Source organism: Bombina bombina, chromosome 1 (genome assembly GCF_027579735.1).
Source record: "Bombina bombina isolate aBomBom1 chromosome 1, aBomBom1.pri, whole genome shotgun sequence".
In the NCBI taxonomy this organism is placed as follows: domain Eukaryota; kingdom Metazoa; phylum Chordata; class Amphibia; order Anura; family Bombinatoridae; genus Bombina; species Bombina bombina.
Window position 1 is genome coordinate 736,974,096 of NC_069499.1, and position 12,588 is coordinate 736,986,683.

At 36.3% G+C, this 12,588-nt stretch overlaps 1 protein-coding gene across 1 annotated transcript in view; it reads right to left on the minus strand.

Annotated features, from left to right (window-relative positions):
* Positions 1-2,507: 2,507 nt before the first annotated feature.
* Positions 2,508-12,588, minus strand: part of IL13RA1 (interleukin 13 receptor subunit alpha 1) — a 206,950-nt gene continuing 196,869 nt past the window's right edge. The window contains exon 12 of the mRNA XM_053699252.1: positions 2,508-4,064. Within this exon, the coding sequence (XP_053555227.1) occupies positions 3,987-4,064 (78 nt within the window). The 3' untranslated portion in view covers positions 2,508-3,986. The remainder of the gene's footprint in view (positions 4,065-12,588) is intronic.

Here is a 12,588-nt window from a genome sequence, read left to right on the forward strand (position 1 = left end):
TTGTCTCCCGACGAATGACGGTTCCTTTAAGGGACGTCATCCAAGATGGCGTCCCTCGAATTCCGATTGGATGATAGGATTCTATCAGCCAATCGGAATTAAGGTAGGAATATTCTGATTGGCTGATGGAATCAGCCAATCAGAATCAAGATCAATCCGATTGGCTGATCCAATCAGCCAATCAGATTGAGCTCGCATTCTATTGGCTGATCGGAACAGCCAATAGAATGCGAGCTCAATCTGATTGGCTGATTGGATCAGCCAATCGGATTGAACTTGATTCTGATTGGCTGATTCCATCAGCCAATCAGAATATTCCTACCTTAATTCCGATTGGCTGATAGAATCCTATCAGCCAATCGGAATTCAAGGGACGCCATCTTGGATGACGTCCCTTAAAGGAACCGTCATTCGTCGGGAGACAACGGAAGAAGAGGATGGATCCGCGTCGCCTGCTTCAAGATGGACCCGCTCCGCACCGGATGCAAGAAGATCGAAGATGCCGCTTGGAGAAGATGTTTGCCGGTCCGGATGTCCTCTTCTTGCCGGATAGGAGGAAGACTTTGGAGCCTCTTCTGGACCTCTTCAGCCACCGGATGATGGATCGCCAACCCCCGCTTGGGTTGGATGAAGATGTTGGAGCCAGGACGGATCGGTGATACCTGGATGGTGAAGACAAGGTAGGAAGATCTTCAGGGGCTTAGTGTTAGGTTTATTTAAGGGGGGTTTGGGTTAGATTAGGGGTATGTGGGTGGTGGGTTGTAATGTTGGGGGGGGGGTATTGTATGTGTTTTTTTTACAGGCAAAAGAGCTGAAATTCTTGGGGCATGCCCCGCAAAGGGCCCTGTTCAGGGCTGGTAAGGTAAAAGAGCTTTTAACTTTTTTAATTTAGAATAGGGTAGGGAATTTTTTATTTTGGGGGTCTTTGTTATTTTATTAGGGGGCTTAGAGTAGGTGTAATTAGTTTAAAATTGTTGTAATAATTTTCTGATGTTTGTAAATATTTTTTTATTTTTTGTAACTTAGTTCTTTTTTATTTTTTGTACTTTAGCTAGTTTATTTAATTGTATTTATTTGTAGGAATTGTGTTTAATTAATTTATTGATAGTGTAGTGTTAGGTTAATTGTAGGTAATTGTAGGTAGTTTATTTAATTAATTTATTGATACGGTAGTGTTAGGTTTAATTATATCTTAGGTTAGGATTTATTTTACAGGTAAATTTGTTATTATTTTAACTAGGTAACTATTAAATAGTTCTTAACTATTTAATAGCTATTGTACCTGGTTAAAATAATTACCAAGTTGCCTGTAAAATAAATATTAATCCTAAAATAGCTATAATATAATTATAATTTATATTGTAGCTATATTAGGATTTATTTTACAGGTAAGTATTTAGCTTTAAATAGGAATAAGTTATTTAATAAGAGTTAATTAATTTCGTTAGATGTAAATTATATTTAAGTTAGGGGGGTGTTAGTGTTAGGGTTAAACTTAGCTTTAGGGGTTAATCCATTTATTATAGTAGCGATGAGCTCCGGTCGTCAGATTAGGGGTTAATAATTGAAGGTAGGTGTCGGCGATGTTAGGGAGGGCAGATTAGGGGTTAATACTATTTATGATAGGGTTAGTGAGGCGGGTTAGGGGTTAATAACTTTATTATAGTAGCGGTGCGGTCCGCTCGGCAGATTAGGGGTTAATAAGTGTAGGCAGGTGTCGGCGACATTGTGGGGGGCAGATTAGGGGTTAATAAATATAATATAGGGGTCGGCGATGTTAGGGCAGCAGATTAGGGGTACATAGGGATAACGTAGGTTGCGGCGGTGTACGGAGCGGCAGATTAGGGGTTAATAATACTATGCAGGGGTCAGTGATAGCGGGGGCAGCAGATTAGGGGTTAATAAGTGTAAGGTTAGGGGTGTTTAGACTCGGGGTACATGTTAGAGTGTTAGGTGCAGACGTAGGAAGTGTTTCCCCATAGGAAACAATGGGGCTGCGTTAGGAGCTGAACGCTGCTTTTTTGCAGGTGTTAGGTTTTTTTTCAGCTCAAACAGCCCCATTGTTTCCTATGGGGATATCGTGCACGAGCACGTTTTTGAGGCTGGCCGCGTCCGTAAGCAACTCTGGTATCGAGAGTTGCATTTGCTGTAAAAATGCTCCACGCTCCTTTTTTGGAGCCTAACGCAGCATTTGTTTGAACTCTCGATACCAGAGTTAAATTTATGGTGCGGCCAGAAAAAAGCCTGCGGAGCGTTAACAGCCCTTCTACCGCCAAACTCCAAATCTAGGCCTAAGTCATTGAGAATTTTTTTAGGGACAATGCACTTTTCATTATACAATTCATTATATTCCAAGGAGCACTGAGAACAACCTCTCAGTAGGAGGTTACATTTTCCTGCTGCTTCTTGTTTACAAGAAAGAATACTGCAGTACTCTTCTCATTATTGGTGGCAGTGTCAAGATTCAAAAGCAACTATTTTAAATTACAAAATAAAGGTAAATATGATGATATTTGTAAACATTTAATATGCTTCAGCAAGTAAAAAGTATTACTGAGAACACAAAAATAGAGGATATTTATAGTACAGTGTCTCTTTAACAACGGTACACAGCAATAGCAGAATATTTATAATTCAATATACTATCCATGAAGAATACAACAATGCCATTCCAATTATTTACAAAATGCCATAGCACGTCTCTGCTATGTATTGGTACATGTATGCTATTTGTGCAGTTAAATGTAAAAACAAATTACAAAAATATACATATAACTAGGCTAAAAAAATACATTTTTACTTTTGTGTCATAACTGGCAAAAATGATATTTAAATTTGCAACTGATTTACAGTCCTCTTTCCAACAAGCAGAGTTCACAAAAACACTCTGTTTTCACAAAGGCCCATATGTCTGGCATTGCTTTCTAAAGAAAAAAAAAGCACATCAGAAGAACAGAGTATCACAAATAGAAACATAAGCAAAGGAGATCATTTCAAGACAAGACAGATCCCAAATCTCAAGGATAACAACTTGGATTTCCTTTCTTTAATATTGCACATCTCCAGCTTAGCAGAGTATTTTAAGAGAAAAACTAACTACTTTTCCCCATGTGCTTATATAATTTATAGAGAGAAATCCCACAATATCGTAGGTGTTTTTCTTAATATGCAGAAGCCAGCACAGTGAGATAAACATCTCATAAGGTAAAATGTAAGTTTCTAAAATTCCTTGAGGGACCTCGCTACTTAAGAGACTTTTTAGAGCATCTCGCCTGAGAAGAGAACTTTAGATCATCGGGCCACTAGTTCACTATCTCAACTGCTGATAATATTTTCCCCCCAAAATTTCAAACTTCATAAAAATTCACATAAAGCAATATGTTTGTGCGTCTCAGAGAAAGAAAGGAGACAATTAATAAAATTTGGCAAAAGTAGTCCCAAGTTATATGATTTGTGCTTCTGTACTTCATGGCCTAGTACGTTTCCGTAGTCATGGCCTAGTATGTTTCCGTAGTCATGGCCTAGTATGTTTCCGTAGTCATGGCCTAGTGTGTTTCCGTAGTCATGGCCTAGTGTGTTTCCGTAGTCATGGCCTAGTATGTTTCCATAGTCATGGCCTAGTATGTTTCCGTAGTCATGGCCTAGAATGCTTGTGTAGTCATGGGCTAATAAATTGCTTATGGTGCTTGCTTCAAACACACATCACCTACACATCCAGGTTTTAGCATTGCCAAGCTAATGTAACATGCTTCCAAGAAACCTTTTGACATCTCTCTTCCCATTTTATTCCACATACTACACATTTGTGGTCAAGCACAATTTCTCTGCAGTTAGGTAGTAAAGTCATTATTCAAACATCTTGTGTTTAGATTCCACGGGCACCAAATATAAACTAAAGAGTAAGAATAGAAAGTTGTTTTCACATTTTCCACTTGAGTGAAACAGGAACATAAACATTATTCCATGTTGGAAGAGCACACAGGACTTTATAACAAAATCACAGAACATATCTCTTCTTTCGGGGTTTTATTGCAGACTGGTACTTTGCCGTATTTTATCCATTGCTGCAGGAGAAAAAAAACAATGAAGATAGAAAATTATTTTCTGTCTTGTAAGTTAATCAATTCTTGAAATCTTTTAATCAACATAAAAAAATATGATAATAATAATAATAATAATGTTTTACATTGTAAATTGCCTTTTATATATATATATATATATATATATATATATATATATATATATATATATATATATAAATTCATTAAAATTATGGGGGGAGATAAAAAACTGAAATTAAAATCCTCCATTTCTCAAAATTAAATCAATGTAAATATTTGCATAGGAAATTAGCACATCTAGGCAAGAATCCCCGCTTGCTTTTCCCCAGAAATACCTCATATACAATGTTACCAATGCACAAGAGAATTCTGGGTAAGTTATGCAAATTAGATATGCAAATTCTCAGCTTTTTTGCTTCAAAAATACTGTTTTAAAGGGACAGTCTAGTATAAATTAAACTTTCATTATTCAGATAGGACTTTTAATTTTAATCAACTTTCCAATGTACGTTTATCATCAAATTTGCTTTTTTCTCTTGGTATTCTTAGTTTAAACTGAACATAGGTAGGCTCATATGCTGATTTCTAAGCCTTTGAGGGTTGCCTCTTATCACATGCTTTTTAAATCTCTTTTCAACACAAAAAGACAGAAAGTACACATGGGCCATATAGATAACACTGTGTTCAGGCACAGGGGGTTATTTAAGATTTAGCACAAAACAATGGTAAATTTAAGACAATAGATAATAAACAGTCACAGTCATGTGGTCAGGGGGCTGGAAGAAGGTTCCTAGATACAAGGTAATCACAGAGGTAAAAAGTATATTAATATAACTGTGTTGGTTATGCAAAACTGGGGAATGGGTAATAAACGGATTATCTATCTTTTAAAACAATAACAATTCTATGGTAGACTGTCCCTTTAACACAGCTATCCTTTTAACAGGATTATTGCAGCAAATCAGAAATCACTCACTAGACAGCCTGTTTCGTTCTATTTGGAACTCATCAGTAGGAGATAGATTTCTGGTTGCTGCATTTATAAAGCTATTTTCAAGGTTAAACCAAAATTCATTAAAATTATGGGGTGGGGGGGGGGAGATAAAAAACTGAAATTAAAATCCTAAAAGTGATTATTTGCTGTTAAGTCCAGAGAGTGCTGTTTTCTGTTCTCTATATCTAAACCTACTCTAGCACCCTGGCACCTGGAGAACTGTTTGTGAGAGTGCACCTGTTTCATGCTGTTTATATATATATATATATATATATATATATATATATATATATATATATATATATATATATATATATATATATATATATATATATATATATATATATATATATGTATGAGCAATTTCAAAAACAAAAATAACATTAAATTATGAAAAATGTTCCTTTAATTTGCATTTGTTATAACAAGTCATTGGGAATACTTTAAATGCAAATTAGTTATATAGTAAACTGTTCCTTTAACTTTTTGGGTGAATTTTCTTGGGGAAATCCATATAACACAAAGAGAAACATTTTTCCAAATAAGCTTTTGGCAAGTGTTTCTCAAAAAGTCAAAGACTTTATCCAGGCTTCAGTGTTTTGTGCATTTTTAAACAATTAAGGGTTTTCTAAGAAACGGTCCTTGTGTGTTTTCTATTACTAAATATTTTGCACTGTCTAAGTCGCAATAAGATCTCTGAGCCAATTTCTGGTAAATTCCAAATATCTGATGGGGACTTCACTGTAGTAATCACCAAGTAGGTGGTGAATGGGGAATTCTTTTAATTTATTTTTGGAAGTCAACAATGGAGGACGCAGAAAAATGAAAAAAAAAACTAAATTCTTAAGAACAGAGAAAACTCATTGGTGTGTAAATCAAACACCTGGGAAGTTTCCATTCAAATTAACATAAAACCAAAATATTTTTTCACATGTACTTCTTATTCATTGTTTTATGTCTAATGTTTCATCTTTTACAAAACAATGTTAATTTCTAAGACCTCACAGCCTGGACATTTAAAAAACAAATTCTGCCAAAAAACAAGAATGAAGAACAGAAGTAGAAAATCTCGGCTATGCATAGGACAAAAACTGTCTTTTTTTTTTTGTTAATATATTTTTATTGAGGCTGAAAAATAAAGACAGTACAAAATTGCTGCATACACAGCTAGCATAAGACAGATGATAACAATCAGCAAAATCCTTGTAATACATAACATTGCGAGATATTCATATTGCAGTACTGCACATATAGCAAAGTAATATTAAATCAACCTCAAGTAAGTATCACCTTCCTTGGCACTGATAAGGTATTGAATATAACATAAGGTATAGAGTATAGTATAATATATGATATAAACGATATAAAACTGGAAGAAGATGTTGGTCAAATTAGTTAACTAAAATATAGTGTGTTTAGTTAGCAATACAGGATTATATGAAAATAAGTATATCCTAGATAATCTTCCAAAACACAAAGGAGGAACTGAGCTAAATAGACTGGAAGACTGCAAGATTTGGTTGTATATAAGGTAAATAAGATGCGGTATAAGCAAGAAAGACCTCAAAGTTAACCCTCCTAGCAAAGAAGGTTTATTATGGAAGGTGCGGGGGGGAGGTAGGTGTTGAGCAAAATATGGAGAGCAGATAAAGCCCTTAGTCTTCCTCCAGAGATGCCAAATAGATATATATGCAATGAATTACAGTTGGGCCAGTTACTGGGGTGCGAGAGCTCTCCTATAGCTTTTTAACAAGTTGGTTTAAACTAAGCTTGTCGAACCTAAGTGAGGTGTTGTAGAAAGTAAACCCTACTAATTTAACTTTTAGAAGTGAGGTGTAGATAATGCAGTATTCTATGCACTAGACCTGGGTAGATGATAATAATAGCACCAACTAGTAAGTGAACGGGGTGAGCAAAGTGCCGGTCCCAATCCTCAACCTAATTAATCTACAATTGTTGCTGAGAGATAGGGTATGTGAATTTGAACCAAAATAGAGATAAGCAAATGCGAAAATAATTAAACCCTTGGATGTTTCCCCTTAAGAAAAAAAATTCTCTATCTCCCGGATGTGGGCCCACCATCCAGGAGCAGACATTCCATAAATGGATAGTACCAAGGGAGAGGAGTTTATGGTAGTCTATATTTTGATATGGTTTGGGTTTGATACGTGTATATGACACCCTAACCAGATGTCTGAGCTTGTAAGGAGGGGACATTTTTAGAACAAATAATAATCCCCAGAACTGAGTGATGAAACTACCAGTGCATTATAGAGTTGACCTCAAGTTATAAAGCCCAGGAGCTTATGGGCATAATAAAGAAACACAATGTTAGGTGTAAATAAAGCAAAATATGCCAAATAGCTGATTAAACAAAATATTGATATGACCAATTAAACAGCCATATTGAGGAGTAAAATTAAATCTAAAGTTATATAAAAGCACCTGAGGTGTATTATTCTAAAGGAAAAAACATATAACTGCAACAAGGTGAATTGTAGAACACCTAATTATCGTATATCTATAAAACCTCTAGGTACTCTATAAAATAGAACTAGGTTAACATGTATAAATCAAACAATGACAGTAAACCAACTTGCGTGCATAATACATGGAGATGAGATAAGATAACTGTCCATAACTGGTACGCTGTCTATTATCACATGAAGCGATTGCTGCTATCATTGTAGTTAGCCCGCTTCATGGTAAGTCAAACTCAGTTTAAACATCATGTCTTCACCATCCCGGAGACACTGTCTCATAAGATACAAAAGACCGTGCAAAGGCCATAATGACTCTTCAGCGTCATCTACTTCTGTTGTCTTGTAAGGTGGTAAGCATGCAGTTTGGGCAGGAGTCTCTATCTGGTCATGTCTATGCAAAAGAACATGCTGGATGCAGGTATGTACGCATGATTGTAGTACTCTCTGCGACAGAGACCTTCCCACCTTTGTCAGTCGAGCTACACTTTGAATCACTACCGAACCCCATGAAGGGGGGCTCTCTCTCATGATCAACTTCTCCGGGCCGAAACCCATGGACATCGTAGACAGGCCGCCTATGGCGGATTCAAGTTCCTCTTGAGGCGCATACATAATTGAAGTTAAAGCGCCTACACCCACTTGCTTGTGAACATGTGAAGTGTCTGCAGTCGGCTTTGGTCGCAGTGTCAGAGCCGCAATCCATAAGTTAAGATCCGTCTCCAAGTGCTGAAAATGCTTGTCGATGAGTCATCGTGTAGACTGCTCCCAATCCTCCATGCTGGTGCTACACTACAGGCACAGCAGGCAAACAGCCCACAATCCGCCTGCCGCTGCTTCTGGAGATGTATAAGGTAGGTGACTATTTAAGCTCGGGCTCTCAGGAGGTGGTAGGTTGTAGTCCGCAGGTTCCTCAGCCAATTTCAAGTTCTGCTAAGATTGGGCCCAGTAGTTAAGATGGCAATGTGCACTGTATGTCGAAGCTGGAAAGACTCAGACCTAGAATGCATCCGCCGCTTAGATGTTTGTCGGTCTTGCGCTTCCATAAAAGTGTCTCTGAACTGCTGAATAGTAAAACTAGGGAAGTAAAGTTTTATAATATTGTGGAATTTTTCATATTTTAGCCCAGAAGTCAGGAGCTCTGCTTAGAGACGTCTAGCTTCTTCGGGCGTTGGCTCCACCCCACACCACTGTTTTTTAAAAAAAAATTGTAATAGCTCACACCTGCTATAGAGCTATGTTGGCTCAGTTCTTGTTATTTGAGAGTCTGTAGGGCAGACAGCAAACAAAAAACAACCAATACAAATATTTGTTTTAGTAAAGACAACAAGGCATATCACCCAATCAGAAGCAAATAAGATTTTCATGAAACCTAAAAATAAACTGGGACACGTTTGGTAGCCAGAGAAGAAAATGACTAGCTAACTGCTGTATACCAAGAGGGTCAGAAATCTGCAAAATAACCCTCTAAAGATTCTAGTCCAGTAGGAAGCATCCCAAGCTGCTTCAATAACAGTGCTAGCAGAGTCCACAAACTGCAGCACCATAAAGCAGGTAAAAGAGGTTTATTTCATCACACCTGGGTCAAAGAAAGTGACGTTTCGGGCATCAAGCCCTTATTAATACATAGCTAACAGCATATGGTGTGTCCTTATATAGGCCCACCTACACCAAGGTAACCAATCAGTACCTTTTACACCACTGCCTAGTGGATATCACACATAACAGGTGTATACTTTTCAAAACATGCAGTTGGTTATATACATGGAGTAGATGGCTTATTAAAATCAATATATACATATATAAAAGCATATATAAACAGATATAGAGTGCCATCTCTTGAGGGATTTTTCAAAACATATATAGGTTATACTCTGTATTAACTCTTAAACTGTCATAATCATTATAAAAATAGTGTAAGATCTAACTCTATATTTAAACCATAGGGTTACATTGCATTTAATTTGTGTATTCAGAATGCCTCTTTCCTTTTGAGGATCAGCTCTCTGTCTTCTCCCCGCCTAGGGTATGGTACTGCATCAATCACCTGAAAGCGAATCTGACTAATGTTATGCCTACATTGCAAAAAAGTGACTGGACACTGGGGCTTCCTGGTTATTGCATCTAATGTTACTTTTCTGTTGACCGATTCTATTGTGTACCCTACTGGTAGTCTCCCAAAAGTAAATTCTTCCACATAGGCATTTTATAAGGTATATAGCAAATTTGTTGAACTTTTTGCCTGTCAGTGGATGTACAACAATAGAGCCCTTTATTATTGAATTGCGGTTTCCACAACCTAGGCACGGATAACAGCCCTGGTTTTTGCCCGTTAGATAACTTTGTTTAGACACTCTTTCACTGCCTAGATCAGTATGCACCAATTCATCTCTTAGTTTTTTTCTCCTCCTAAAGGCAGGCATAGGTGGTAACTCAAATTCTACTACATCTGGGTGACATTTCTGAAGGATAGACCAATGATTTCTCACAGTTTTAATTATCTCACCACTATGATTATTGTGGTTCATGACCATTATCAGACGTTTGTCTTGTTTTTTCATTTGTGAGTCTACTGGAGACTGTACTCTGGTCAACTCCTTCTGAACCAACTCTGGGGCGTAACCCCTGTCCTCAAACTACTTTGCCATATCATTAAATCGTTTGCTCAATTTATCTTTCTCTAAAACAATACGTTGTACCCTCATAAACTGACTTCTGGGTAATGACTTCATAATATTTCTGGAATGGAAACTCTGATAATGCAGAAGGCTGTTTTTGTCAGTTGGGTTAACATACAGGACTGTACATATTTTACCATCCCTGAAATATACAGTGGTGTCCAAGAAGTTTATCTCTATCTCACTTGCATTTAATCAAAATATAATAGAGTTGGTACTCTCATTCAACTCAGAAGAACTAGGGTCACTAAAAATACCAAAATGTCCATACATAAATGTTAAGAAAGAACCATGAGCGCTTACCGTATAGGGTGATCCCACCCCCTCAGGTGTAGGCTCTTCTTTTAATAGTAAAGCCGTAGCTCAACATGGCCACTGCCAAAATGAGTTATGGGGTCGGTCTTCAAACATTTCCAGGGCCGGTCTGATTTCCCAGTCCGGCCCTGAATATGGTCCAACAAGAATTGACACTGTGTTTGTACCGCTCTTTGTGTTACTGGCAGCCAAGGAAGGTCTTAAACACTGCACTGTGTGTTTGGAGCCACTAGAGTAAAAGGTTTGCTCTATGCTTCTTTCTGTCAACCACGGGAATGTAAACATTACTGACAGACAAAAAGGTAAAATAATTTGTTTGTTACTGGTATCCAATGGGATAGGATCACAACTCAGTTGCAGGGTGGATAAAAATCAATGATTAAACTTTAATGATTCAGATAGAACATGCATTGTTAAACAACTTTTCAATTTACTACTGTTATCTAATTAGCTTTGTTACCTTGGTACCCATTGTTGAAAAGCATACATAGGTAGGGCTCAGAAGAAGTGCACTACTATGAGCAAGCTGCTCGTCAATGTCTCATCCAATATTTTCAGCTAGGCCCTAGTAGAGCATTGATCTCCATCAACAAAAGATACCAAGAGAATGAAGCAAATTTGATAAAAGAATTAAATCATAAATTTTAAAATTGTATGACCTATCTGAATTATAAAATAAACATTTTGTGTTTATGTCCCTTTAAATGTCTATTTCTCATCTATGTATGTTTGTTTATTTTATACTATTTTTGCTGCAAAGAATAGGCATGCTATTTCTGCACAAATTCACAGTTTTGAAAACTACAAAAACAAGAATATGTGATTATGTCTTCTAGACAGAAAAAAATGCCAAAAATGATCATACATTAACCTCTGGGACAGCATGACATTGTGTATATGGATTAATTGAAATAAATTTACAAAAAAAAAAAACATTTAAGCCATGAATATACATAATGTACCTTAAATAGAAACTATATTTACATAGATTTGTCATCAAAAAAGCATTTTATTTAAAAAAACTAAAATCCTATTTAAATCAAAATATACATATATGTTTAAATCATTACTTTTTATCCACCCTGTGTCCCTGTAATGCTATTGCTCCCCTACAAATCTTTGTACACAGAATCAACTCTTACTAGGTTTCAAGAAGCTCAATGCATTGAAAAATAGTTTGGAGTGGAATAGATCTACACAAGGACCTAAGTGTGAGGCAGGAGGGGCAAGCATTAAAAATGAAATATGTTATTGTTTTAGTTAAATCAAGCTATTTAAATTAAAGGGTGATATAAAAAATGATACTACAACACCTTGCATTATGGCAAATGTAGATGGATTGTTCTGAGAAGATCCTCTATGTACCGCAAAGAGAGTGGAAAGAAACTTTCAAAGGGTTAAACAGTTTTAAAAAAATCCCTTTAAACAAAGGTTGTTGGATTATAATAACAAAACGTTTTTAAAACCTTGTTGTAATATATGAAAGAAGTGTATAGGGTATAGATGTGTAAATACCACGATTTGTAAATAGGTTTTATGCACAATAGAAACAAACATGGTACTGATTAAGTCTATGAGTTACCAATGTGCAGGAATTGTGGATCCTATTGCAAATGAGGAGGAGATTTATAAGGACTGCAAACGATACAGATTAGAAATGTGTTTCAGGTGTGCTCAGAATGCTTAAGAGGTATTCCATTCGTAAATCTCAGTTCAACCTAGTAATGCCAAGTTAATATAATGTTTTGTGTATATACCATTTGTCCTAACATTTTAACATATCTAATTCATGATGAATAATTAGTAAAGTTTATTTTAAAGTATAATTTGGTTTGTTATTTCTTTTAGCTATTTGGATATGATAAGTTAGTTTGAAAGATACCAACTTCACATGCTACATTATATCAATTGTACCGCATTTATTAACTTGGCATTACTAGGTTGAACTGAGATTTAAGAACTGAATACCTCTAAGGCATTCTGAGAGCACCTGGAACACATTTTTCTATAGCAATTTATTTCCAATATTAGAGGTCTTTGTTGGATTCCCCTTTGGGTGC